Here is a 27,822-nt window from a genome sequence, read left to right on the forward strand (position 1 = left end):
TGTTGCCTCTGTTCAACTCGGTGCCGTGAGAGGGAATTGCTGGTCGTAGCGTTGATCCTCCCAGGCTCTCTTTTCACTTGGGACCTGGCTTGGGTTGCTCTTGCTTTCGTTCCACCATCAGAATTCCAGTCTTTATGGAGATTGAAGCTGGGACAAGGACAGAAAGACGCTGCTGCAGCTGGAGAGACACTTTGATGCAAGTTACAGCTCCCTTAATGGTTGCAGATGAGTCATCAAAGGCCTTTTAACCCCACCAGTGATTTCTGCAGCATTAAATACGGTGACATTTGCCTGAGCTGCTGGTGGAACGCGTTCTGCAGGTTGCTCTTTTGTTTAAAAGAGGAGGCCGATCGGCTTTTACAGTGGATTCTCCTCTAAAAAGCAGAACAGCAGCATCACAAGGTTGGATTTCGAGTGTGCGACAGCCTCGTTCTCACACAGGCAGCAGTAATACCTGTATTCAAACACCAGTAAGCGGCTCCTGCTGGTTCCTAGCAAGGCAAAGCTCAGTGTGGGAGATGCTCTCCAGCTTAATATTCCTTTGAACCAGCAAAGTCCTTGACAATGAATAAACATCAGAGACCTTTGGTGCGAAGCCTGAGTGCACCAGCACGGTAGGGAGGACGTGAGCACAGGGAGCCGGCTGCTTTCTGACATTTCACAGCAGCATTTCCTTGCTGGGAACACTTCGCCGCCGAGGAGGGACCTGGAAACAATAGCAGTGACTGCACAGACGGCCGAAGAAGCCAGAAAAACCAGGACAAAGCAGGTTTAGTGCCTGAAATGTGGATCAGTGGCAAGCAGAGCCCCTTTAAAGACCAAGGTTGGGTCTGGTTTGCTCCCACAATGGTGTCCGGATGGGAAAAGGGGCAGGATCTTCTGCTTCTCCCTCTCTTGAATTGAATGATTCCTCTTCTGGGCTCCGTCCTTGCGTTTCGTTAAGCAGATTCAAACTGTGGTTGATCCGTGGGGTTGGGGTGTCTGAGGGATCTCTAGAGAAGGGCTGGATGTTCTCTGTACCCCCCATCTGTGCGATGCTGGAGCCTCCCAGCTCTGCCAGGGCTTTGTTGGTTCTGCTGTCTTGTGTCCAGTTCTGGAATCCTCAACGTAAGAAGGAGATGGAGCTGTTGGAGCGGGTCCAGAGGAGGCTACAAGGATGATGTGAGGGCTGGAGAACCTCCTGTGTGAGGACAGGTGAGAGAGTTGGGGTTGTTCAACCTGGAGAAGGTTCTGAGGAGACCTTTGAGCTGCTTCCAGTACCTAAAGGAGCTCCAGGAAAGCTGGGGAGGGGCTGTTTACAAAGGCTTGTGGTGATAACACCGAGAGGTGGTGGGGATAAACTGCAGAGGGGCAGATTTAAGCTTGATATAAGGAATTTCTTCACCATGAGGGTGGGGAGGCCCAGGAACAGCTTGCTCCATCCCTGGAGGGGTTCAAGGCCAGGTTGGATGGGGCTTGGAGCCCCTGATGCAGTGGGAGGTGTCCCTGCCCAGGGCAGGGGTGGGACTGGGTGGGCTTTGAGGTCCCTTCCAGCCCAAACTGGTCTATGATTCTAGTTTTAAAGTTTAAACCCTTCTGCCCTGGGTAAGAAGGGGGGGGGGGGTGGGGGGGAAGTGCTGCAGGGCCACGCCCACAACCGCGGAGGCCACGCCCCCTAGCGGTGAAGCCCCGCCCCTCACAGATGAATTCCCGCCTACAGGGCCCTTTGGCCCCACCCACCGGTTGAGGCCACGCCCCCTTCTCCCAGAGGCCACGCCCACATCCCCCTCCAGGCCCCGGCTCGGTCCTAGCTTCCTCCGCATAGACTGAGGCCCCGCCCACTGACCCCTTGTCCCCGCCCCTTTGTCTCAGACCACGCCCATAACGCGCTTGGCCCCCGCCCACAAGTCAATCACCGCCTCTCTATCCATTGGCCACGCCCTCGCCCCGCCTCTCTCTTCCCCAGTGGGCGGGGCTTGCAGCACAATCCACCAATGGCAGCGGCGCTCGCGGCCTCGGCAGCCAATGGGAGGCGGGACCCGCGGCCCAAGCAGCCAATGGGAGGCCGCGGCCGCCACCCCAGCAGCCAATGGGAGGCGGCGGCGCGAGCCGCTCGAGTGGCGGGAAATGGCGGAGCCCTCGGAGCCCTCTGAGGGCGGCGGGGCTGGCGGGGCCGGAGATGGCGACCCCCGCGCTCCGGGGCGCGTCCAGATCTTCGCTACAGTGGTGGACACCTTCCTGGAGAAGCTGGTGGCGGCGGGGAGGTGAGGGGGGGCGGCGGGGAACGGGGACTCCCAGCTCCCAGTCCCTCCCAGTCCCGCCCCGCCCAGCTCCCGGTCCACCCCCCCCCAGCTCCCAGTCCCGCCTGGCCAGTGGCTCCCAGTTTCCCCTCCCCTGTTGAATCCCAGTCTGTCCCCCAGTTGGCTCCCAGTACCCCCTTCCCAGTGACTCCCAGTCTATCCCCCTCAATGACTCCCAGTTTCCCCCCCCTCCAACGGCTCCCAGGTCCCCCTCCCCCAAATGGCTCCCAGTTTCCACCCCCCCTCCCCAATTTCTCCCAGTTCCCCCCCTTCCCACTGCCTCCCAGTTCCCCCCCCCCCAATGGCTCCCAGATCCCCCACTCCATGGCTCCCAGTTTCCCCCCCTCCCCAATGGCTCCCAGTTCCCCCCCTCCCCAGTGGCTCCCAGTTTTCCCACCCCCCCCCCAGTGGCTCCCAGTTCTCCCTCTCCAAATGGCTCCCAGATCCCCCTGCCCCTCAAATTCTCCCAGTTTCCCCCCCTCCCCAATTTCTCCCAGTTCCCCCCACCCCACCCCCAATGGCTCCCAGTTCCCCCCCTCCCCAATGGCTCCCAGTTTTCCCAGCCCCCCCTCCCCAGTGGCTCCCAGTTCCCCCTCGCCAAATGGCTCCCAGATCCCCCTGCCCCTCAATTTCTCCCAGTTCCCCCCCTCCCCAATTTCTCCCAGTTTCCCCCACCCCAATGGCTTCCAGTTTCCCCCCCTAGTGACTCCATCTCCCCTCATGGTGTTGCAGCTACCAGAGGTTTGCAAGCTGCTACCGGAGCTTCTACAAACTCCAACCCGAGGTGACCAGGAGCATCTACGAGCAGTTCGTGTCCCAGCTCCAGGCGTCCATCAAGGTGAAGGCGGTGGGGCTGGCGTCAAAGTGCTGAGCGCGATGGTTCCATCTCACAGAATCACAGGATGGGTTGGGCTGGAAGGGACCTCAAAGCCCACCCAGTTCCCCTTGTTCCATGCTCACATCTGTTCAGCTGGGGCCCTGATGAATCCTTGTGCTGTTCTTCCTTCACAGGAGGAGATCCAGGAGGTGAAGGACGAAGGGAATCTGGAGATGCTCTTTAATTCACTCGATAAGATGGTGGAGGAGGCAAAGAACCGGGAAGAGCCTGCATGGTACGAACAGTTTTGGAGTGTGTGTGTGTGTGTGTTCCTTCAGGAGCAAATATTGGTCTTGTGCTGTGAGGGAGTTGTTTAAATGTCGGTTTATCTTAACAGCAACCTCACTGCCTCCAAAATATCCAAAAGCGAGTTTTATCCGCGTTTCTCCAGGTCATGTGTTTGTCCTTTTTTTTAGTGCGAGGAGATCGGTGATGCCGAGACCTGAGGGAGGCAGAGTTGGGTTTGGATGGTTCCAAAGGCTGCTGGTGCATTTTAGCCACAGCTGCTGCTCCCGTAGGAGCACTTGAATCTCTTCCCATTGGGATGAAGTCCTCAGGGCCTCCTTAGAAGCTGAACGTGTTGCCTTTTGTTCCCCCTAAAGGCCATCTGGGCCCTTTAATTCCCAAAAGCATCGTCACGATGTCACATTTCTAGGTTTTGGGGGGTTAATTACATCTTGCTTGCCTCTGGACCTCTGCTAACGGCTGGATTTGGGGATGGATTCCTCTCATTCTGTGCCAGAGGTAAATCCCAGAGCTGGTGAGCAGATACAGAATCACAGAATAACCAGGTTGGAAGAGACCCACCGGCTCATCAAGTCCAACCATTCCTATCAAAATAGGAATATACCTTGTGGCAGCAGCTCAGAACCCAACTGAGGAGCACAAGACTCGCTCTGCGGGCTCCTTACTTTCTGATTGTTTCACATCCTCGTTTTTCCCAGGCGTCCCAGCGGGATCCCAGAAGAGGACGTTCGCAGCACCCTGGTGCTCTATCTCCTCAAGCACAAGTCGTACCTGCAGAAAATCCTCAAGGAGAAGGTGGAGGAGAACAGGAAAGTGGCAGAGTCTGTGCTTGCAGGGAGGGGCAGGATTGCGGAGCTGCAGCAGCTGATCCAAGCTCGCAAACACGCCTGGCAGGTAACAAAACCCCTTCCTTGTGGAGCACCGGCTGGAACGCAGCACTGTCTGTGGCCTGGCTGGCAAAGGGCTGCACTATATTTAAGTTTTTTCCTTCCTGAAGGCCTTCTGAATTCCAGATCCTGCTGGAATCGGTCTGGGTGTTTTCCCTGGAGGTCTTGGCTCTTTGTTTCCCTGTGCGCTGGGTGGGAGGTTCCGTGGATGAGGATGTGGCTTGAGTGGGTTTTGTTCCCCACGCGCTGCCTTGTCCCTGAACGCTGGTGTCCATGGGGAAAAACACTTCTCCAAGTCCAACGGTGGCCGTTTCCCTTCCAGGCGATTAGTAAAGAGCAACGAGAACTCATCACCACGTTCAGGGAGCCCCAGTGAGGACGTGGGGCCATCCTGAGACATCCAGGCTCGCCCCGTGAGCGCTCCTGCCACCTTAGGAAGAGAAGCTGCGCCTGTCGGTACAAACCATGCAAGCACGTTCACCTTGCTGGGTTGGAAGAAGGTTCTAGGGGTGGAAGAAGCTTCCAGGGGTTGGAAGACGCTGCCAGGCTTCACCATTTGATTTAAGTTTGTAGAGAAATAAAAAGGAGGGAGCACGTTGGGTTCTTTGGAAATAGGTCACCATTTCCAATTCCTCCTTTTGCTGAGCTCCTTTCCTGCCTTTGTGCTGTGTTTGTTTTCAGTATCCAAGTCTTTAAACAGCTTGACCTCTCGGAATGGACCTTGTCAGCCGCTTTATCCCATTCCTCGTTGCCATTTATCCCTTTTTTTTCCCCCAATTCTTTTCCAACCCCTCCCAGCAGACGCACACCCAGGGTGCTTCTCCGAGAGCCGCAGCGTGAAGGATCCAGGATCCAGCCACAGCTCTCTGTGTGTGGAGACAAGAGGAGGATGGAACAGCCTTGCCTTGACTTTGGGGGCTCAAAAAGGGATTTATTTTCTTGTGAATCCTCTGTGATGACTCCTGGAACCCAACTGGGTTGCTTTTACCCACCTGGAGTTGTCCTTTACCATCCCATCAGAAGTTTGCAAACCAGGGACTCCTTGAAATCTGTGCTGGGATGATCCTGCAGGTGAGATGTGCGTTCCAAAGGAAGAGAAACTCCTTCCCCTGCACCCACCGAGGGCTGTTTGCGAGCTCCTTGCCCACCTCCTGGTCTTCTGTGCCTCGCGGCCGTCAGTTCCTGCACTCCAAGAAGTGGCTACGGCTCTTAGGAGATTGGCCACCAGGCACAAACCTCTGTTTTCAATTAGAGGCAGCCGGAGCGACAGCCTGACCTGAGCATATTTTCCTCCTGCTGTAAACAAGGCGTCCCCTGCTGCATTATAATCTAAATAAATTGGAGCCGTTGTTGCTGGGATTTGGCTCCTGCTCTGCACGCTTGGCCCTCACCCCCTGTACTTTATGGGTTTGTTTGACAAAGGCTCTGGCCTCAGCGTTTCTCCTCCTCTGCCGCCCCAAAGCCTCCGGTTCCGCTTTCCAAGACAGGGTTGGAGTTAAAGGATCAGAAAGTCTGGAATGCGGTCAGGATCTCAAAGAGGAATGTCACCCCGGAGCAGCCCAGGGAGCTCCTGCTGCTCCCAGCTCGATGGGCCCTCCCTGGGCAGCCTGTTCCACTGCCCAGTGACCCTTTCCAAGAAATATTTTGCCCTAATGTCCAGCCTAAACCTCTCCCAGTGGAGCTTGAGGCCATTCCCTCTCGTCCTGTCCCCTGGCCCTTGGGAGAAGAGCCCAGCTCCCTCCTCTCCACAACCTCCTCTCAGGGAGTTGCAGAGAGCAATGAGGTCTCCCCTCAGCCTCCTCTTCTCCAGGCTAAACCCCCCCAGCTCTCTCAGCCGCTCCTCTTCTTCTCCAGCCCCCTCCCCAGCTTCGTTGCTCTTCTCTGCACTCGCTCCAGAGCCTCAACATCCTTCTTGTGGGGAGGGGCCCACAACTGACCCCAGGATTCGAGGAGCGGTCTCCCCAGGGCCGAGGCCAGAGGGAGAAGAACCTCCCTGGCCCTGCTGGCCACGCCGGGTCTGATCCAAGCCAAGATGCCCTTGGCCATCTTGGCCACCTGGGCAAGGGGCTGCAGCGACGATGCTACGGGAGAACGTGCCGATCCCCAGGGTGAAACGGCCAACGAGTCCCTGTTGGCCCTTTGTGGAGAGAAAACCCCTCCAGGTTTTAGAAGGAGACTCACGATGTGGCAGCAGCCCTGTGGGGATAGAATCGGAATCGATTGCAATGGTTGGACTTGATGATCCTGGAGGTGTTTTCCAACCTACTGATTCTATGATTGGTTGGGAAAGACCTTTGAGATGAAGCCAAACTCTCCCAGTCCACCACTGATCCATCCCCAAGCACCTCATCGTGTTTTAAACCCCTCCAGGGATGGGGACTCCACCCCCGCCCCGGGCAGCTGTTCCAGTGCCCGAGAACCCTTTCGATGAAGAAAATTTTCCTGATGTCTGATCTGAACCTGGTGCAACTTGAGGCCGTTCCTTCTTATTCCATCGCTTGGGAGAAGAGACCAACACCCACCTCGCTCCAACCTCCTTCTAGGCACTTGTAGAAGGTTTCCCCTCAGCCTCTTCTTCTCCAGGCTGGACAAATCCAGCAGTGGGACCTGGGACAGGCAGGAATTGCGTCTCCCATCCTAGTTCGGGGCCTGGGAGGCTGGCTGGGTGCCCCTGGCTGCTTTCTGCTGGCCCGGGGCCGCGTTTCCCTCCCTGTGGGCTCCAACCGCTGCCGAGGGAACCGAGTTCACCCCAAACCACAATTAGTGCCTGTGCCGGCGGCTCCAGCCACAGCGGATGCGCTGGAAATAGCCCTGCCGGGGCCACCGGCCCCTCCTTGCCAGTGGTCACTCGGGCCTATAAAACCGCTCGGGGACCAGTGGCTGCACCCGGCTCAGCGCCACGCAGGGAGGAACCATGAGGACCTTGCTCCTGCTCAGCCTCCTGGCCCTCCTCACCCTCGGGCTCTGCCGCAGGGGTACGGAGAGTCCTGGGGGGATGGGGACTGGGGGACCAGTGTCTGCTGGGAGCTGGAGAGAGATTTGGGGTGATGGGGACTGGGGGGACCAGTGCTCTGCTGGGAGCTGGAGGGAGATTTAGGGTGATGGGAACTGGGGGGACCAGTGCTCTGCTGGGAGCTGGAGAGAGCAAAAGGGCTTGGAGAGACATTTAGGGTGATGGAGACTGGGGGAGCAGGAATCCTTGGCAAGGGCATGGGATGATAGGACGAGGGGCAACGGCTTAAAATTGGAAGGAGGAAGATTTAGATTGGACATCGGGAAGAAATTCTTCACCATGAGGGTGGGGAAGCACTTGAACAGGTTGTCCATGAGAGCTGTGGTTGCCCCGTCCTTGGAGGAGCTCAAGGCCAGGTTGGATGGGGCTTGGAGCCCCTGATCCAGTGGGAGGTGTCCCTGCCCTTAGCAGGGGTGGGACTGGATGGGTTTGAGGTCCCTTCCAACCCAACTCATGATTCTATGACTCCCTTCGAGGCGTGTGGATGAGGGCTCAGAGCTGGGGTGGTGGGATGGGAGCCCCAAAATGAGACTTGGGGTGAGGGTGAGTCCGCACGTGGCTTTCCCGAGCCCTGAACGCTCCTGCTGTCCCTCACAGCTCTGGACGCATCCGTCAGCGCCGATGACTCGCCGAGCTCCGAAGGTGAGTGATTGCAGCCACATTCCTCCCTGCCACCCTGGGGACGAGGGGACGTGGCTCTCCTTGACCCCCTTCCTCCATCCCCGCAGCCTTCGTCTCCAAACGCGCCAGTGCCGAGGTGGCCCGGAGACACAAGAGGAATTACGTCTATGACAGGTAGAGCCCCATCCCACCATGTTCCTTGGGTCCCTCACCACAAGAAGGATGTTGAGGCTCTGGAGCGAGTGCAGAGAAGAGCAACGAAGCTGGGGAGGGGGACAGGACGAGAGGGAATGGCCCCAAGCTCCACCAGGGGAGGGTCAGGTTGGACATCAGGAAAAAATATTTCTTGGAAAGGGTCATTGGGCACTGGAACTGCCCAGGGAGGGGGTTGAGTCCCCTTCCCTGGAGGGGTTTAAGGGCCGGGTGGACGAGGTGCTGAGGGCCATGGGTTAGTGACTGATGGGAATGGTTGGACTCGATGATCTGATGGGTCTTTCCCAACCTGGTGATTCAACGAAATCGTGGCTTGGGGAAGAGCCCCCACCGTCCGGGTCCTTCCAGGGGATCCCCATGGGAGCAGCTTCTCTCCTCTGTCCCCAGCAGCGTCTACGGGGCCGTGCGGGACCCGCTGGAGGCCAAGCGGGAGGTGTGCGAGCTCAGCCCCGACTGTGACGAGCTGGCCGACCACATCGGCTTCCAGGAGGCGTATCGGCGCTTCTACGGCCCCGTCTAAACGTGCCCCCGGAGCGCTGGGTCCGCTCTGGGGCTGAGCTCCGAGCACCAGACCCCCCCCTCACACCTCCGCTCACCCCGCTTTCTGTTAACCTTGGAAAGAAATAAATGCACAAGCGGTGTAGCCGGCTCGGAGGGCGCGGGATGGGGCGAGACCGCTGTGGCTGGACCCCCGCGTCGTCCCCACGAGGCTGAGGAGCCCCACGTTCCTCCTCCTGCCTGTCCCACCACCCAAAGGCTCCGGGTCGGGCTGCGATGGCACCAGCCGGAGCTCGTCCCCGGGCAAGGATGAACCCGGTGCTGGAAGTGCAGTTATTCCAGTTTAATGAGAAGCTCTTTATCCCAAGCGTGTGGTTAGCGGGGTGGCTCCGGGAGCCCTGCACCCTTCCCAGCTGTGGGATTCCCAAAGCAAACACCGGATTCCTCAAGGTGAGGGGGAAGCAGAGGTGGGATTGGGACCCCCGGGTGATGCTTTGCCTCCCGAGCCAGCGACTCGGTGCGGGGCACCAGGCAGTGGCCGAGCGGCAGCAGCACCAGGAACCCCGTGTTAGGTGCCACCTAAGCGCTACTAGTGACCAGCAGGGCCAGGGAGGTTCTTCTCCCTCTGGCCTCGGCCCTGGGGAGACCGCTCCTCGAATCCTGGGGTCAGTTGTGGGCCCCTCCCCACAAGAAGGATGTTGAGGCTCTGGAGCGAGTCCAGAGAAGAGCAACGAAGCTGGGGAGGGGGCTGGAGAAGAAGAGGAGCGGCTGAGAGAGAGATGAGTAGGATTAGCTCTATCTTAACAGTGGGGAAACTGAGGCACGGGATGGGGGCGTATTGGCTGCAGGCAGAGGGACCTGGGAGGCGCTTCTTGTGACCCCCCCAGGACACCCCCAGCAGGACCCTCACCCTCTCCACCCCACGCTTGAGGGCAGGGGAGATCTGGGGGTGTCCGGGTCCCCGCAGCCCCTCACCCTGCAGCGTCGTGGGTCCCTGCGGCTCTTGCAGGGGGGACACTCGTGGTGCTGCTGGAGCTGCCGGGCGCGCGGGACAAGGCAGCGGTGAAGGCGCCGATGATGGCCACGTTGCCCAAAAGCACCAAGGCGGCGGTGCCGAAGGTGCCGGGGAGGCCGGGGGCGGGCAGGCGGCCCCGCAGCCAAGCTCGGCGCGAGGAGGCGTCGCAGAGGACGGCTTCCAGCTGGAAATGTGTGCCAAGCACGGCGCAGATGTGGAACAGCTGGTGGCTGTGACCTGCATGAGGAGACAGGCCAACGTCAACCGCGGGTGCTGGCGCTCCACCAGGGGAGGGTCAGGCTGGACATCAGGAAAAAATCTTTCCCGGAAAGGGTGATTGGGCAGTGTCCGAGGCTGCCCAGGGAGGGGGTTGAGTCCCCTTCCCTGGAGGGGTTTAAGGGCCGGGTGGACGAGGTGCTGAGGGACATGGGTTAGTGATTGATGGGAATGGTTGGACTCGATGATCTGGTGGGTCTTTTCCAGCCTGGTGATTCTGTGACTTCTTGCCCAGCTCCAGCTGCAAGGGGATGCGGACTGGAGGTGTCCAAGGCCAGGTTGGATGGGGCTTGGAGCAACCTTCTCCAGTGGGAGGTGTCCCTGCCCATGGCAGGGGTGGAACTGGATGGGCTTGGAGGTCCCTTCCAACCCAACCTGTCCCATGAGTCCATACTGGACGTTGCATTGCGGATTTGGGAGATGAGAAGCTCTCAGAGGTCTCATGAGAGCAGAGCAGAGGGGCAGGATCCCCTCCTTCCAGGCTGGTCCTGCTGCTTTGGGTGCAGCCCAGGACATCCTAGAATCATAGAATCATCATAGAATCACATGGGTGGTTTCTTGTCTGCGAGCCCCATTGGCAACTCGTGGAGCTTCTTCCTAGATAGGTTCAAGGTGGAATGAGGCTTGGAACAACCTGATCCAGCGGGAGGTGTCCCTGCCCAGGGCAGGGGTGGAACTGGATGGGCTTGGAGGTCCCTTCCAACCCAACCCATCCCATGAGTCAATGACTGGGAGGCACTGGGAGGCACTGGGGGTGCTGCTCACCGATGTAGTCGAAGCGTCCGGGTGCCAGGCGCTCGGGAAGGTGGGATGCGAAGAGGAAGCCGGTGAGCAGCGCGAAGAGGAGGTGGTAGCAGTACCCGGCCACCGCCTCGCTCCAGGCGCAGTCGTTCCAGAAGCAGAAGAGGAGCTGGGGGTGGGGGAGAGGTGGGTGAGCAGCGGGGTTGGGGCAACCCTAGGAGAACTCTAGGAGCTGCTCCCACCTTGGACTCACCCGGGAGAAGAGCGGGATGTTGTCGTAGAGGAAGGGGTAGACGAAAGCCGCCGTCCGCAGCACCTTGCTCAAGCGAGGACGGTCCAGCTCCGGGAAGCTGCCAACGGGGGAAGACGGTGGGAAGGGGGCGCAGATCCCCGTCAGCCCCCCCAGCAGGGACCCTCGGGGCAGAGCTGCTGCCGGAGCAGGGGATCATGGAATCACCAGGTTGGAAGAGACCCACCGGATCATCGAGTCCAACCGTTCCCATCAATCACTAACCCATGTCCCTCAGGATGTTCTGCGGGACAAGCGGAGAAGGAGGAAACCTCAACCTCCAGCTCCCACTCCCATCCCACCTCAAGCTTTACCGGGAGTAGCAGGAGAGGCCGGTGCAGACGAAGGAGTTAAACGCAGCCGCGGGGACGAAGTAACGATGCAGCCCGCCGCTGACCCAGTGATCCGGCATCGCGTAGGCGCCGTAGGCAAAGGCACAACCTGCAAGAGAACGGCAGTGGTGTGGGGTCTGTGCATCCCCGTCCCCAGTCTTGTCACCCCATGGCGCTCGGGGCTTGGGAAGAGCGGCTGGAAACTGCCTGGGGGAGAAGGACCTGGGGGTGTTGGTGGAACAGGAGCCAGCAGGGGCCCAGGGGGCCAAGAAGGCCAAGGGCATCTTGGCTTGGATCAGCCACGGCGTGGCCAGCAGGGCCAGGGAGGTTCTTCTCCCTCTGGCCTCGGCCCTGGGGAGACCGCTCCTCGAATCCTGGGGTCAGTGCTGGGCCCCTCCCCACAAGAAGGATGTTGAGGCTCTGGAGCGAGTGCAGAGAAGAGAACGGAGCTGGGGAGGGGGCTGGAGAAGAAGAGGAGCGAGGAGAACCCAGGGAGGGGGTTGAGTCCCCTTCCCTGGAGGGGTTTAAGTGCCGGGTGGCCGAGGTGCTGAGGGACATGGGTTAGTGATTGATGGGAATGGTTGGACTCGATGATCCGATGGGTCTCTTCCAACCTGGTGATTCTATGGTTCTATGATATTTGGAATAATTTCTTCACAGAAAGGGTTCTCAAGGGCTGGAACGGCTGCCAGGGAGGTGACCCCATCCCTGGACGGGTTTGGAAGGCGGGTAGATAAGATGCTTGGGGACACACTTTAGTAGTAGATGAGTTGGGTATGGTTGGAGTTGATGATCTCTATGTTCCTCTCCAACCTCGTGGTGCTCTGACTGTGTGACCCCAGCCCCGGAGCCCCCCCCCGTGCGGCGACCCGGGCCCTCACCGAGGCTGTAGAGGCTGAGGGCTCCGTAGTCGCAGAAGTAGCAGATGTGGCGGGCGCGCGCCGACATGGAGCTGAAGGTGTGGGCGCAGCTGGAGGCGAAGGGGTAGAGGCAGACGAGCAGCAGGTAGATGAGCAGAGGCCAGAGGTAGGGCTCCCGGCAGAAGTCCAGGGAGGAGGAGAGCACCAGGAAGCGCCACACGAAATACCTGCGGGCACGGCCCCTGGCGTGGTGAGCGCCAGCCCCGTCTCCGTCCCCATCGCCGTCCCTCCTCAGCCCCAGGCCCGTCCCCGTCCCCACTTGGCTCTGTCCCCATCCCCATATCCGTCCTTTCATCATTCCCATCCTTCTCCCTGTCCCCAGTCCCGTCTCCACCATCGTTCCTAGCCTTGGCCCTCTCCCAACCCCCTCCTTGCTTTGTCACCATCCCCGTCCCCATCTCCACCCCCGTTTCTCTTCCCATTTCCCATCTCCATCCTTTCTTTATCCCCAGCCCTCTCCCTGTCCCCACACTTGTCTCTCTCTCCATCTCCACCTCCATCTCCACCTCCTTCTCCACCTCTATCTTCATCTCCACGTCCATCTCCTTCTCCACCTCCATCTCCATCTCCACCTCCACCTCCATCTCCTTCTCCTTCTCCATCTCCTTCTCCATCTCCACCTCCATCTCCACCTCCACCTCCAACTCCAACTCCACCTCCATCTCCATCATCTCCATCTCCACCTCCACCTCCATCTCCTTCTCCTTCTCCATCTCCTTCTCCATCTCCACCTCCATCTCCACCTCCAACTCCAACTCCAACTCCAACTCCACCTCCATCTCCATCATCTCCATCTCCTCCTCCCTCTCCTCCTCCATCTCCACCTCCACCTCCACCTCCACCTCCATCTCCATCTCCACCTCCATCTCCATCTCCACCACCATCTCCACCTCCACCCCTGTCTCCACCCCCATTCCCATCTCCATCCATCCCTGTCCCTATCCCACCTCCCCTCGCCCGTCCCTCTTCCCGTCCCCCCCCTGTTCCCACCAGGCCGGCAGGAAGTGTGTCCAGATGTTGACTGTCTCGTTCGTCATCTGGAAGGAGCTGAGGACGCAGTCAAGGGCTGAGCTCCCGGGGTGCCGGTACCCCGACATGATCCCATCCTCCCAGAAGATCTGTGGGGACACCAGGGTGTGGGGCAGCCCCAGGGAGCCGCTCCGGCCTCGCGACGGGTGGGGAAACCGAGGCTGGGAGAGTCCCACCAGCCGGAGCGAGGTCGGGATGATTTTCCAGGTGGTTTTTCCACCTTGGAAGAGGGAGAAACCCCCACGTACCCGCGGCACCTGATGCACCAGGAAGATCTGCGGCAGCTTTATGGTCAGCATGGTGGGACATGTCCTGTGGAGATGGGACAGAACCTGCTGGACGCGGGGACGCGGCTGGTTCCTACCTCATTCCAGGGAAATTCAGCTCCTGGCTTGACCCTTCCCGGGATCCGCAGCACCATGGGAACCAGCGGGAGAGCAGGATTAGGCCCCCCAGGACGGTGGAGAAGGCTGGTAGGAGTTGAGAGCTCGAAGAGCAGATCCTGCTCTCATCCCCGTGGGTCTTGACCCCTCTAGGGTTGTCCCTGGTCCATGGGGGCTTGGGAGAGGCCTCCACAGAGGGGTAAAAGCCCCCCCAGAAGCCCCACAGCCCCCCTCAAGGCTGGCCCAGCTGGAGCTGTCGTGTTCCGCAGGGTCTGGGAGGCAGCAGGACCCCGACAGCGGCGGCCGGGAAGGGTTTCTCCAGTGGGGAAACTGAGGCACGGCCCAGGGAAAGCAGCCCAGCGGCGCGAGGAGCATCCTCGGTGTCCCCATCCAGCCCTCCTCCAGCCCAACTCACCCAGCGGGTCAGAAGGGAGGAGAAAAGGGGAAGAAAACAATAAATTGACCCCAAAGCAACCCGAGATGCCTCCCACTGCGCTGCCCAGAGCGAGAGTGGGGCCAGGGGGGAGCCTGGGGGGACTGGGGGCGATGCTGTGGTCCCCTCCTTGTCACCGCAGGCCACCCGTGTCCCCAGATGCCTTGGGAAGCGGCCGCAGGGTCCCTCCCCAGGAGAAGAGAGGGGATGGGACCTCTCTGGTGGGACCCCAAGGGAGCTTTGCCCCAGCCTCGCCGGCTGCTCCAGCTCAAATCCCACCCCAAACCCTCCTGGATTTGTCGTGCTGGGGGGTTCTGCCCCCCCAGGGGCTGCCGGAGGGGCAGGGAATATCGTGGAGCAGCTCCGAGGATCAAGGTTTCATCACAAATGAGCTCTTGGGCTCCCAGAGTGCTGGGATCCGGACGTTATCCCATCATCCCAGAAGATCCGTGGGGCTGGTCAGGAATGGGGCAGCCCCAGCGAGCTGCTGCGACTTTGTGGTGGGTGGGGAAACTGAGGCAGGGCGGGTTGGGGGCGTCCCGGAGCGCCAGGAATCCCAGAAATCACCCACCAGGCTACCCCGCGGGGGCCCAGAGCACCGCGGGTGAGACCATTGAGTCATGATTGGGGTTGGAAGGGACCTCAAAGCCCATCCAGACCCAATCCGTGCTGCGGGCAGGGACACCTCCCACTGCATCAGGGGCTCCAAGCCCCATCCAACCTGGCCTTGAACCCCTCCAGGGATGGGGCAGCCACCCCGGCTCTGGGCAACCTGTTCCAGAGACTCCCCACCCTCATTGTGAAGAATTTCTTCCTAATGGCCAATCTAAACCTTCTCTCTTCCAGTTTAAAGCCATTCCCCCTCGTCCTTTCACTCCAGGACCTTGTAAAAAGCCCCTCCCCAGCTTTCCCGGAGCCCCTTTCCGCGCTGGAAGCTGCTCTAAGGTCTCCTCGGAGCCTTCTCCGCGTTCACCAACCCCAACTCGCCCAGCCTGGCCTCCTAGCAGAGGGTCTCCAGCTCTCAGATCATCCTTGAGATCCAGGAGACGGAAAGAGCCGGAGAAAGCAGAAGGAAATTCGGGAAACCCTTCCCACTGACCTGAGCGGATCCTGCTGGCACGGGGGGAGCCGAGGGCGGCTCAAGCGCCAGCCCCGGGGGGGGCAAATCCCAGCAGCTCAGGAGGCGCAGGGTTCGACAAGCGGGATGGATGCCTCCGGAGCCCCCATCCTTGGGGATCCCTCTACCCCCAGAGGGCTCATCGTGCCGGCTCAGCCGCTGCTCGACCCCCCGGCGCGAGGCTCTGGGCAGCCCTGGCCAAGAGGAGCTGCGTTTCTCCAGCCGGCGTTGGCAGGAGGCCGGTGGGAGGGCTCGGGGTCTGCGTCCATGCAAGGCCACGGGCTCCGGGGCTGGAAAACTGCTCCAAAAATCACCTGCATGAAGCCAACCTCTACTCGGGGCAGGGAAATCCCATCGCAGGGAGAAGTGGGAAGCACAGAAGGGGAACGGAGGGGTTGGGAGAAAGGGAGGCTCTTGGGGCTTTCCAAAGACTCGGCTCCCAACAAGCAGGACTTGGAGCTCCAACTCTCAATCAAGGCTTTGTGTCCTCTGCTTTTCCAGGAGCAAACCCCTTTGGTTCCTTCCCAGACCCACAAGGCTCATTCCCAGAGCCCTCGCCCACCCCGCCAGCGAAGGGGAGAGGCACCGAGCTCATCCGCATCCCCCAGCGCCGGGAAAGACTCTTGGCTGGAAGACTCCAAGCTGGAAGAGGCGTTTCCAGCCCCTCCGGAGGGGCCCCGACAGCTCCCTTTGTGCTGCCGGAGCCGCAGCATTGGGACACAGGACACGTCTCGCTCCGTGGGAAGAAGGCGCCCACAGTTATTGTCCTGCGAGGGACCAGGAGCCGGATTTGCCCTTTTCACAACGCCCTCTCCGTCCCTTCCCACCGCTGGCAGCGTCCAAAGGGCTGGAGAGGGGGAGTAAATTGTTCTGTGGGTGCCTGGCTCGGTGCTTCCCACTAGCAGAAGGAATAAAGGAGCTTTGGCGTGGATGAATATAGGGAAGGGAAGACTTTTTGAGGGGTTTCACCCTATAAAATATGGTCCCACAGCTTTCCCGGTGCCTGGAACCAACCCTCGGCGTGCCCAGCTCTATCCCTCGAACCGGAGCTCTTAGCGGCTGCTCCAAGTCCCACTTGGAAGTTTCACAGTTGAAAAATATCTGCTTTTGCCTCCCCCCGACCTTTAAAACCAGGCTGAGAAGGTGCCCAGTGAGCTCCCACGGTTGTTTCCATGGATCACAGCGACGCCAGGGCTGGAGCGATGGCCAAGGCCAACGGGATGGGGCTCAACACAGCTTGGGACACAACCCCGCGAGCTCCAGGCTTGGGGGAGAGCGGCTGGAAAGCTGCTGGTGGGAAAGGACCTGGGGGTGTTGGGTGACAGCAGCTGGACAGGAGCCAGCGGTGGCCCAGGTGGCCAAAAAGGCCACCAGCATCCTGGCTTGGAGCAGCCACGGGGTGGCCAGCAGGAGGAGGGACGGGATTGTCCCCCTGGACTTGGTTTGGTTGTCACAGGGGGATGATGGTTGGACTAGGCGACCTTAGAGATCTTTTCCAACCTCAATGATTCCATGATTGCCGGGGATGCTCCTGTGGAGCCTTGGCAAGAGGATGGACCCATCCTGACCCACAACAGAGAAAGGAGTGAAGGGAACAACATTCCTGTTACAGGGATAAGGAAGGGACCCACCTACATTTCATCCCATCAAACCAAGGTTCTTGCTCCCTTCAACCAAGTCAAACAAGATCCAAAGGGGCTGGGAAGGGCAAAGCTCCTCTTTTGGAGAGCAAAGCGCACGTTTGCAGGTGGGTTCCCCCATCAAAATACACCCTTTGGGGAAGGAGAAGAAGAGGCAGAGCTGGAACCACCACAGAACATGAGGTACAAACATCCTGTGTTTTATTAAGCCGGTCGCTGTGTTCAGACCACAGCCAAGCCCCGCGCGCCAGGAAAGCCCCGGCCTGCCCCCCACGTCCCCGCCAGGGCCCCAGAGCTGCCCCCCTCGGCCCCAGCGAGAGCTTTCCAAGCGCAAAACCCCCAGGCTGGGCTTTTTCTTTGTGCTACCAGAGGACCGAGGGAGCAAGGATTGTCCCTCGCCTCCAACCAAGCCCCCAGGCCCCAGCGCGGCGGGGATCCCGTGCCAACCCTCCTGCCTTTCCCCGTTCTCGCAGCCGCCCCCGTTCCCCACTGTTTTCTGCCCCAGCCAGACGGGTCAAGAAAGAAAAAGAAAAAAAAATCTAAGATGCAAGCAAAAATCCCAGCAGTGCAAGTAGCAAGGAGCCGAGCAAGGGTGGGAGGAGAAGGAAGAGCCTGCAAAGTCCAACAGCGACCGGAGCGATCAATCCCTCTGCCCCGGACTCTCCCAGCATGGGGTCACCCCGCACCCAGCCCTGGCGGCAACGAAATGAAAACCAAACCCGAGAAACACACACAAAAAAGCATGTGGCCCACAAGGTTTTTCCTTTTCGCTCTCCTTCCCGGCACAGCGAGGGCTGCGGGACCAGCCTGGGGCTGGGCTCGGCGAGCTTGGAGTTGGTGCTAGAGGTAGCACCGAACGGATGAGCTGGTTGGTCACTGGAGGGTGGTTTGCGGCTCCATCTCAAGCTGGCACAAACCCTCTGGCAGCGAGCTCTGCGGAAACCCCAGCCCCCAGGAGCCACGGAGCCTCCCGACAGAGCAGCTGGTTTCTCTCAGCTCTGGAGGAACGCTGAGCATCAGCGACCACCACACCAGGGCAGGGAAACCAGGCTCCTGGCCTTTGCGGTTGGGTTGGGAAGCCACGTGGGGCAAAGCGGCCCTTGGCCAAGCAGGTCTGGACCCATCGATACCCAGGGAGGAGAATCCAGCTCATCGGGGAGAGGGATCAGGGCTAAGAAATGGCTTTCTTTACCCTAAATTTAAACCCGTTAGAAGGCAGCGCTCCTTGAGGACAGACTGCCACCTTCCCCGAGGCTGTTCTGCAGCTTTGAAGTCTCCCCTTTTTCCAGTCTCCTGCTCTTTCAGCTTCCCATCTCTCTACCTGGGGACGTGCGTCCAAAAAATATTGACTAGGTCCTCATCCCCGGATGCAGGACGGCAGCGGGATCGTTAGGCACCTTCTTCAAAAGGTTCCTGTCCCTCCTCACTCAGCCCAGAAGGACAACGTACTGGAAGATGCCAGTTAAGATTCCCTGTTGAAGGGCTGGGGGCCTTTTTCTCCTCTCCAGGCGCGCAAAAAACTCCAGGGGAGGGAAGCCCAGGGCAATCGCTCCGAGCTGGGTATTATAAGGAAAAGGAGGCAACAGCCTCACTGCCTTTTCCGAGCTGCCCTGATTCCACGGGACTCGGATGGGCTCCGTTAGCCCATCTTGTGCACCAGACTCGAAGTCCCTGCTCCCAGCAACTTCTGCAGCAGCCCCAGACCCTCAGGATCAGCACGCCAGGCATTTCCCTTGCCTCCCTGCTTTGTTTGCACGGCTCTTTTCTCCCCTCAAGCTCCAGCAGGGAATACCTGGCCCCAGCAAAGCTGAGGAACGCCCCCAGCTCCTGGCTGTCTGGAGTCCAGCCAAGCAAAGCTCTCGCTTTCCAACCCCAAGGGCAGGCTCTGCCCTACGAAGGGAATGACAATTAGGTCTCTCAGGACTGCAAGCCCAGAGATGCAGACCACAGACCCTTCAGAGCGAGGAGGTGGACGGTTTTCTTAAGCAGCAGGGAAAAAAAAGCCCAGTCCACCAGCTCTCCATCCTCTGAGCCAGGCTTGGACCCAGCACAGAGCGGATTTTTTGTGCTCCAAGTCAGAGGGGAGGGGACTCTGCTCTCCCCCACACTGCTCTGGCTCCTAGCTGAAGGGCAAGATCCACAGCACGATTCCCTTTTCTCTTCCCACCCCATCAAACAAAAATAATGAGCTAGACAAATTAACGGTTTCAAATAAAAAAACGCTGGAGGAAAGCGACTAGCAAGCTTAGATCTCCACGAACACCCAAGGTGAGCTGGAGGCTGGGACCTGCTGTTCTGCTTACATCGTTTCCTTGGCTTGGCCTGGAAAAGCACCGCGAGTTTCAGGAGAAGCTGGAAAAGGAAAAACCTGAAGGACAACCCCACAATTCTGCCCCCTCCGCCCACCTTTCAGACCTCAGGGTCTGGAGCTCGCAGGGCCAGCTCTGGCTTTAACTCAAAACTCAGAATTTCTCTGCGCTGCGCTACAAGGCTGCATGCTGCGAAGGAACCGAAACTGGAATAGAAATGAATCCTCTGGGACTTGTGCCGGTTCTTTTAGTTTTTACCTGAAAACAAGGAACATCCTGCCACTCCAGTACAACGCATCATGCTAGGAAGTCTGCACAGACAGGAATACGTTGTCTTTCCACATTTTGTCGCAGCTTCTGGCCAGCCCATGCGAAAAAAACACGTGAAGGGAGAAGACAAGTGGTTTTTACTTGCATAGCTGCTGTTAGTTCATGGGGATGGAGACATCTGCTTCTCGAGGAGACCAAGAGAGGAATCCAAAGAGGCCATCCAGCTCGTCTCCCACCGCTCTGCTGTCCTGGGAGCAACCCGTTTCTTCATTTCCAAGCATCAGCGTGTGACAGGATGTCAGACACAGGTTGCTCGAGATGCCGTCGGGATGGGAAAGGTCCCTCTCGTAGGTCCCACGGGGAATCAGCTCTTCCAGCGTCCGTCCAGGTAGCATTATCCCTTCTTTTTGGGATGCTGAAAGCAGCGCACGGTTCAGGAGCTCAGTCCTGCGCTGCCTTTCCTGCTCTGGAGGGATGCGAGGAGCAGGGATCAAGTTCTGTCACCCTCTCTAGCACGGTGGAGCAGCAGTGGTGTCAACCAGCAGAAGAGAATGGCTTTGAGATCCTCCTTCCTCCTCCGCACCTCACTCTGCAAGACTTGGAGAGAAAAAAGAAGATAAAAAGGAACATAAAAGGAAGGAAAAAAAAAAAAAAGCAGTGGTTTGAGTCCTTGGGTGCTGTCTGCTCCGTCATAGGCTCTTCTCTCTTTTCCAGCAGCTCTGCTGGTTTCCACTCCTTATCTCCAAGGATTAACGCTGGAAGCAAAGAAGCAGGAGAGACCAGGGAAGACAGAACGGAGTCCTTTTCACCTCTCTCAAGCAGCCCGGTCGATCTCTCGCTGCTCACGGAGTTTGCAGCTTGCGAGGGGAGCAAGGACGTTCACCAACGCCCGTCACAGCCCCGCAGGCCGCTCGCTCCCAGCTGGCCGACATCCCTTTGCACTGAGCCCGCTCCGTGGGGAACAGGGAAAGGAAATAAATATGCTTGTTCGAAGAAAAAAAAAATTTATATTAAGAGCTTTTCCCCCCCTTTTAAATAGCGCATTGTTTCCTTTTCTCTCTGGCATTGGAAGAGTATCCAGAACCCCAAGGGAACTCCACTTTTTCTTCGTTTTTAATATTATTTATATATATAAAAACTAAGAATTAGAAGGAAAAAATAAGTCGTTCAAAGGAGGAGGGGGGGAAAAAAGAAGAATATCTGCTTTCCTGTAACCAGATTGCCAACAAGAGCCGAAGACTCCATGGATCTTCTTCCCCAAGCCAGGAGGGCTCCGTTTCTGCCGCGCTGGTTCGGTTTCATTGAAGTCCACACGCTTGAGGAGCCGCCTGCTCGTTTCCGATGACCAAGCAAGCTTCGGGGAGGAAGAAGAGGGGTGGGGGGATGAAGGACTGCCCGTCTCTCGCCCATCTCTGCCGACTGGGAGAAGGGCAGAGCTCAGCCTCGGCCGTGCCGAGGGGCCTCTCTCTTCTCAGAGCAGTTGGCGCCGTCGGAGATGTACAGCCGTCTGGTCGGGATGCAGGTGGAGGGTGGCTGTGTGCGTGCCCCGAATTGGATTGATTTGGTTTGGTTTTGGTAGATATTTTTGTCATTATTGTTGTTGCTGCTGCTGCTGCTGCTTCTTCGTGTCTAAGTGGCACCCGGAGTTTTTGTTTCCTTCGTTCAGACGCTGCACGTTCCGAGAGGGGGAGAGAAAGGTACACCAACCCGATGCCTTTCTGAACATCAGCCCATCTCTTTCCACTGCTTGTAGAACTCCAGAACGTTTTTTATCTCTACGCTGGCATTGGCGGCTGCCTGGATGGCAGACTGCAAGCAAACAAACAAAACGGCATTTTTTCCTGCCCTTCACAGAATGACAGAAGAGTTTAGAGTTGGAAGGGACCTTAAAGATCATCCAGTTCCAAACCCACCCACTAGATCGGGCTGAACCCCATCCAGCCTGGCCTTGAACCCCTCCAGGGATGGGGCAGCCACAACTTCCCCTGGAACCTGTTCCAGGGCTTCACCACTCTCATAGTGAAGAAATTCTTCCTCATGTCCAGTCTAAATCTGTCCCCCTCCAGTTTATTCCCATTCCCCCTCGTCCTATCACCACAAGCCTTTGTGAACGGTCCTTCACCAGCTTTCTCATAGCCCCTTCAGGTACTGGAAGGTCACTATAAGATCCCCTTTTCAGCTGAAAGAGGGGAAATTGAGACGAGATCTTAGGAAGAAATGTTCTCCTGTGAGGGTGGGGAGGCCCTGGCCCAGGTTGCCCAGAGCAGAGGTGGCTGCTCCATCCCTGGAGGGGTTCAAGGATGGTGCTTGGAGCCCCTGATGCGGTGGGAGGTGTCCCTGCCGATGGCCGGGATGCGACTGGATGGGCTTTGAAGTCCCTTCCAATGAACATCATTCCACGATTCTATGAAATAGGAACCACACGACTTAGAAACTAAACTTGGGAAATCTAGGACAGCTTTTACTCAAGGCAGAAAACACTTAAAAAAATCTCTTGCCAGTCAACCAGATCTTAATCACAGAATGACGGAATGGGTTGGGTTGGAAGAGACTTCAAAGCCCATCCAGTTCCATCCCCCTGTTGCAGGGAGGGACACCTCCCACTGGCTCAAAGCCTCCTCCAACCTGGCCTTGAGCACCTCCAGGGATGAGGTCCAATCCTAATCTCGCTAGAAAGCATAAAGGCTCAACTCAGCCAGCAAGGAGCTACTGACCTGCATGGGCACCGAGAAGGAGCTCAGGTCCTCCAGCTGAAAGCCCGTGATGATGGTGACCATCCCCGTGGTGTCGTCCTCTCTGCTTCCTTGCGACACTGTCAGTTGTTTGCAGCTGTCCAGTATTTTATAGAGATTCCTGCCACACAGAGGGGAGAAACAGAGGGAGAAAGTCAGAGGGAAGATCACTTCTTCACGCTAGACGCATCATGCACGCTCAGGAGGACGTGTGGAAAGCGGGACTGCTCCTCCAGTGCCTGCTGAAGGCTTTTCCAAGGCCATTCTTAGCTCCAAGTGCTTGGTGCTACACGAGATGGACAGAGGGATGGATGCCCTAACGTTCTCTCCAGGGCATTTTATAATTACTCACGTAGAGCAACAATCACGTAAGGTGCAGGATGGGTCCCAGTGCCAACTCCTCACCCCAAAGCCACCCGCCCACTGGGAGTCAAGCTTAGACACCTCAGACGCTGTGATCTTACCAGGCATCTAAATCTTGTCTCTTCAATTTATGCCTCTCAAAGCTCTTCCCAACTTCTTTCTGGCAACGGATGTACCTAAGGAAAGAGCACAGTCACCGAGCTCAGAGATCGCCACACAGACTGAAGTCAGGGCTCTACAGCATTGCCCACGTTCACCAGGTGCTGCAGGACCTTCCACAACGCTGGATTTATCCACCAAAACAAAGGTCGGTGTGAGGAATCCCCTGTGAAGCCCCTTAGACAGAGGAGGGCAGCACAGCTGGGGAAGGGGCTGGAGAACAGGGCTTCTGGGAGCACCTGAGGGCCCTGGAGCTGTTTAGTCTGGAGGAGGCTGAGGAGAGACCTCATTGTTCTCCACAGCTCCTGGAAAAGAGGTTGGAGCCAGCTCCTCCCAAGTAACGGGAGGAAATGGCTGCAAGTTGTGCCAGGGGAGGCTTAGACTGAATATTAGGAAAAAATTTCCTTACTGACAGAGTGGTGAAGCCCTGGCATAAGCTGCTCAGGGCAGAAGTGGAGTTCCCATCCCCAGAGAAGTTCAAAAAACGTGTAGATGTGGCACTTTGGAACACGGTTTGGTCACCACAGTGGGGCTGGGCTGACGGTTGCACAGGATGAGCTTAGAGGTCTTTTCCACCCTCAGTGAATCTATCATCAGACCATGTCCCCTGTCTCACCACCATCGCTGTGTGCAGCTCACGCTACCACAAGTGTTTCACAGCCTTGAAGATGCAGTTGGTCTTCGCAGCAGCACAGCTCTCCCAGCGCATCACCAAAACGCTCCATTTTATACACCGATCAAGAGAAGCAACTCCCTCCGTTCCTCAGAAGCAGCTACGTTTCATGGCAGAGCAGCAAATAAGCTGGAGAAGCAGCTGCCAAACCTGTTCTTTTGCCACCTTCCCTCTTGCCAAGTGCATTCCTCAGGCCTGGCTTTCCCCTGGCTCATTTTCTGCTCAGGGGATGCAGAGTTTGCTTCCACTACGGACATCATCTTCCTCCTTAAAATACACCCATTCCAAAAGTGAAGGCAAATGGCATCGCTCTCACCTGTTTCCCTTTTTAAATTCTGCCTCCAGATACCGGATGCTGTCCCGAGCTCCCGCATTTTCCTTTTTCAGGAAATCCAAGCCATCAATCACTAAGAAAAAAGAAGCAAAAAGCATCTGGCTTACAGCAATACTTGTATAAACTAATCCAGACATGTCAGGAATTCTTCATCCCACTGAGCTGCCTCAGATGCAGGGGAGTGGCTGTCACAGGAGGCAGATGAAGCAGAGGGCAAACAGGGCCTCTCTTGATAGATTCCAAGCACAGGAATCGAGCAGACCCCAAAAGTGCCATGTGGGAACCGTTTTTCAGCCGCTCCAGGCGAAGCAAAGCACAACGGCAGCAGAAAAGCCACCACTTAGGCCCACGGGGTTTGCTCCCTAGAAAGGTGGAAGCGTGGGGAAGGTGGGATTGGTGATTCGATGTGGAGCATCCGTACCTGTTCGAGGGATGATGATGATGAACCTCCCGCTGGTGGCCAGCTGCTTGACCACAGCCAGGTGCTGGCAGAGGGCCTGGGTGTCCGGGACGAGGTAAGGAGACATCGCCGACTGCGCTTTGGGCTGCTGGAGACTCCCCTCCAGCTGAGAAACCTCCAGCTGTAAAAAACAGACCCTTGCTTCATATTTAGGCTGAAACAAACAGTCGAAGAGAGCAAGACTCGCCCTGCAAAGCTCCATCAGGCTTCTCCAGCGCCCTCCCTCACAAAGGCAAGAGCTGGAGGAGCCAGAGGATCAGAGAGGGGTTCAGCTTGGAGAAGGGAAGGCTGAGGGGTGACCTCAGCACAGTCTGCACCCTCCTCAAGGCAGGCAGCAACAGCAATAGGACACAAGCGAATGGAACAGAGCTGCACAAGGGGAAGTTTGGATCGGATGTTAGAAGAAGCTTCTTCATCCAGGCCATCCAGCCATCTTCTTGGCCATCTTGGTGGCCAAGAAGGCCACCAGCATCCTGGCTTGGATCAGCCATGGGGTGGCCAGCAAGATTAGACACAGGATTGTCTCCCTGGACTTGATGCTGGTGAGACCACACCTCGAATCCTGGGTTCAGGTTAGGGTCCCTCACTCCAAGAAAGACCTTGAGGGGCTGGAGCGCGTCTGGGGAAGGGAAGGGAGCTGGGAAGGGGCTGGAGAACAGGGGTTTTGGAAGCCCTGGGGCTGTTTAGTCTGGAGAAGAGGAGGTTGAGGGGAGACCTCATTATTCTCCACATCATCTGGAAAAGAGGTTGGAGCCACCAAGCCCGTCCGGGGCCAAGGAGCACCTGGATGATGCTCTTAGCCCCATGGTTTAGCTTTAGGTAGCCCTGTGAGGACAGGGAGTGGGACTCAGTGATTCTCATGGGTCCCTTCCAACCTGAGATACCCTACGACTGCCTCTGCGGACCAGACTTACTGCCTCTGTGTGGGACGGGAGCAGAGCGCTCCCCCTTCTCTTCCTAGTTTCACACCTTTCAGCCACTGCCCTGCCATCTTTCAGGCTGGAACCAGCATCTCCTACCTGCAGTCGAAGCTGAGCCATATCTCTCATGAGCCTGTTCCGACGAGCTTCCTCCGCAGCCTAGGAACATAAAAACAAACTTCCACATCAGTTAGCAGGAAAGACACAAGCTGACAGGAGCACGTGCTTCCAGAAAGTTGTGGAGAGGAGGGAGCTGGGCTCTTCTCCCAAGGGCCAGGGGACAGGACGAGAGGGAATGGCCTCAAGCTCCACCAGGGGAGGGTCAGGCTGGACAGCAGGAAAAAATATTTCACGGAAAGGGTGATTGGGCAGTGGCAGAGGCTGTTGAGTCCCCTTCCCTGGAGGGGTTTAAGGGCCGGGTGGACGAGGTGCTGAGGGACATGGGTTAGTGATTGATGGGAATGGTTGGACTCGATGATCCGGTGGGTCTTTTCCAACCTGGTGATTCTGTGATTCTATGAAACGGGGTGAAAAAAGGACACCCAAGGAGCTTTAAGGAGCAAAACCTCCATCTCCCACCAAAGATTTAGGATTATAGTTACAATCTGGAGGAAACTGCGCCAAGTACAGGGGATTCTATGATTCTAATTCATCCACCTCTGCCAACTCACCATGTGAAACTGGGCCTGGGCTTGGTGCAGCAAGTTGTCTTGCTCCGACTGGGCTATGCTGATGAAGATCCCGAGCTCCGAGTTGAACTGCAGGATGCTGCCTTGCAGGTGGGTAATGAAGTGGCCGAAGCTCCGAATGCAGCAAATGCGAATAACGGACTGAAAAGAAGCAGACAGGAAATCACCAGCCACATCTCCGCCGCTGGGCTCCAACCCTGGGGAAACTGCTATTTAAAATAATCCAAAAGAAACAGTCCTGATGTGGTTCTGAAGTCAGGGATGGCAGGAGAGGGCTGCAGGGAGGCCTACAGCTGGCTAGAGCTTAGATACGCTCACGTGCTGGGCCTCTCCAACCAAAGAAAACCTCAGACAACATCAGCAGGCTCTCTCCCCTGCTAAATCACGGCTCTAAAACCTCAGCAATGGGAAAAGGAATCGAATAAAACAATCTAGATCTGATTTAGGGGCTTGCACTGCTGTTGGCTGGGCTGCAAAGGGTGAGCTCACGTGGGATGCCAAATTGCTGCACTTTGCTGCCCCAGCAGCCTAAGATGAAATTCCAGACCTCAGGACTGGGATTTAACAAACGCGGGGCCCGTGTCATGTCTGAGAACAGGGCCCTCAAATCGAGGGAGAAGAGGTTAATTCATTTCCCATGCCAAAGGGATAGGATTGGTCTAGCAAGGCAAGACCAGAGAAGAATAATTGCCTTTTCCTGCACACCTCAGCTACCCAGAAACGATCACCCTGGCCCCTACCCAGAAAGGATCACCCTGGCCCTTTGCGCTGGGGAAAACAGACGGGGTGCTCCACAAGGTCACAGAGCAACACACGGAGACTTCATTTACTAGAGAAGGATCACAGGGAATGCCCCGCAGCCCCAACCAAAGCTCCTTCACTCAAGGCAGGGCAGAGCTAACAACTCCTCTGCCCAGACAAGGAGGGCAGGGAAACAGCTCGTGCCAAGATTCAGGATTTATCCTCACTCACCTCCTCAATCGCTGAGAAAATGGGCCGGTCCTGCTCGAAGTTAAATCTCTTGTGTGCGTTTTTCAGAGGAGGAAGGTTCCGCAGGGCCACATCTTCTGGGAGCAGCAGGTTGGCTTTCAGGTCTGGGAGTTCAGCACCACTCAAGATGTCCTTGACTTCATTACACAGGGCCAGCCCTGGAGTGAATGGAGGGGAAGAAGAGCAACACACAGTGACTGACACACAGGACCAAGTGGAAAACTGCTTTAAGGCACGTGATCTATGATGATCAAGGGCAAAGGTTTTTAATTACACGTGCAGGGACACCTCCCACTGGATCGGGGGGCTCCAAGCCCCATCCAATCTGTGTTTGAACCCCTCCAGGGATGGGGCAGCCACCACTGCTCTGGGCAACCTGGGCTCACCCCACCCTCATAGCAAAAGATTTCTCCCTCAGATCTCAACTCAATCTCCCCTCTTTCAGCTAAAAACCCTGGTCTCATCCCCACGCTCCCTGATACAGGCCCTCTTCAGCTTTCCTGGAGCCTCTTTCCGTACTGGAAGGAAAAAGGAAAAGGATAAAAGAGCAACTGTCCCAAACCACCTGCAGAAAATACAAAGTTTGGAGGGTTAGCTTTTCCAAGCATCCCTGTCTGAACTGTGCTCCTCACAAACCACAAGGTGCTTTAGCCTGAAGTATAAAGCACATCATGTGTGTTTGGAGCATCAAAATTTGTTTCCACAACCGCTGTGACAAAATCATACCCTTCTTTCTGGTCTTGATAACTAATTCCAATCATGTTGAGTCCCCTTCCCTGGAGGGGTTTAAGGGATGGGTGGACGAGGTGCTGAGGGACATGGGTTAGTGATTGATGGGAATGGTTGGACTGGATGATCCGGTGGGTCTTTTCCAACCTGGTGATTCCATGATTCTATGTTGAACACAAGAACTTCATGCACACAGGTGCGAATGTTCCAGGACTCTATCAGTCAAGTATAAAGCACTAACGGAGTATCTGGGACAGCAGTTAGCTGGAATAGCGTTTAAACAAATCCCACCACCTGCATGATGGCACTTCCCATTGTCTTTTCTGTGCAAATCTCTCACATTGCGCTCTATCCCACCCCACGAAAATCCCTGATGGTCAAGCTT

At 57.2% G+C, this 27,822-nt stretch overlaps 4 protein-coding genes across 4 annotated transcripts in view; 2 read left to right on the plus strand and 2 right to left on the minus strand.

Annotated features, from left to right (window-relative positions):
* Nucleotides 1–1,954: 1,954 nt before the first annotated feature.
* PMF1 (polyamine modulated factor 1) lies at nucleotides 1,955–5,651 on the plus strand. The gene is made up of 5 exons (XM_069878862.1): nucleotides 1,955–2,243; nucleotides 3,012–3,117; nucleotides 3,291–3,391; nucleotides 4,101–4,296; nucleotides 4,612–5,651. The coding sequence occupies exons 1-5, from the start codon at nucleotides 2,005–2,007 to the stop codon at nucleotides 4,663–4,665; spliced, it is 696 nt and encodes a 231-aa protein (XP_069734963.1). The 5' UTR covers nucleotides 1,955–2,004; the 3' UTR covers nucleotides 4,666–5,651.
* A 1,552-nt stretch (nucleotides 5,652–7,203) lies between these two features.
* Nucleotides 7,204–8,698, plus strand: BGLAP (bone gamma-carboxyglutamate protein). The gene is made up of 4 exons (XM_069878911.1): nucleotides 7,204–7,264; nucleotides 7,900–7,944; nucleotides 8,031–8,097; nucleotides 8,524–8,698. Exons 1-4 carry the CDS (start codon nucleotides 7,204–7,206, stop codon nucleotides 8,654–8,656), a joined length of 306 nt encoding a protein of 101 aa, XP_069735012.1. The 3' UTR covers nucleotides 8,657–8,698.
* Nucleotides 8,699–8,980: 282 nt separating this feature from the next.
* On the minus strand, nucleotides 8,981–13,548 carry PAQR6 (progestin and adipoQ receptor family member 6). Its single transcript, XM_069878835.1, has 7 exons — nucleotides 13,485–13,548; nucleotides 13,198–13,325; nucleotides 12,169–12,374; nucleotides 11,270–11,396; nucleotides 10,920–11,016; nucleotides 10,691–10,835; nucleotides 8,981–9,886 (listed from the first exon to the last, which is right to left on the minus strand). Exons 1-7 carry the CDS (start codon nucleotides 13,533–13,535, stop codon nucleotides 9,606–9,608), a joined length of 1,035 nt encoding a protein of 344 aa, XP_069734936.1. The 5' UTR covers nucleotides 13,536–13,548; the 3' UTR covers nucleotides 8,981–9,605.
* A 3,529-nt stretch (nucleotides 13,549–17,077) lies between these two features.
* Nucleotides 17,078–27,822, minus strand: part of SMG5 (SMG5 nonsense mediated mRNA decay factor) — a 31,834-nt gene continuing 21,089 nt past the window's right edge. Inside the window, exons 15-22 of the mRNA XM_069878721.1 lie at nucleotides 26,691–26,866; nucleotides 25,701–25,859; nucleotides 25,129–25,188; nucleotides 24,071–24,230; nucleotides 23,632–23,722; nucleotides 22,585–22,659; nucleotides 22,103–22,241; nucleotides 17,078–21,197 (exon numbers count right to left, since the gene is read on the minus strand). Coding sequence (XP_069734822.1) covers nucleotides 21,114–21,197; nucleotides 22,103–22,241; nucleotides 22,585–22,659; nucleotides 23,632–23,722; nucleotides 24,071–24,230; nucleotides 25,129–25,188; nucleotides 25,701–25,859; nucleotides 26,691–26,866 — 944 coding nt within the window. The 3' untranslated portion in view covers nucleotides 17,078–21,113. The remainder of the gene's footprint in view (nucleotides 21,198–22,102; nucleotides 22,242–22,584; nucleotides 22,660–23,631; nucleotides 23,723–24,070; nucleotides 24,231–25,128; nucleotides 25,189–25,700; nucleotides 25,860–26,690; nucleotides 26,867–27,822) is intronic.

The sequence above is a fragment of the Phaenicophaeus curvirostris genome, chromosome 29, assembly GCF_032191515.1.
Source record: "Phaenicophaeus curvirostris isolate KB17595 chromosome 29, BPBGC_Pcur_1.0, whole genome shotgun sequence".
NCBI lineage: Eukaryota > Metazoa > Chordata > Aves > Cuculiformes > Cuculidae > Phaenicophaeus > Phaenicophaeus curvirostris.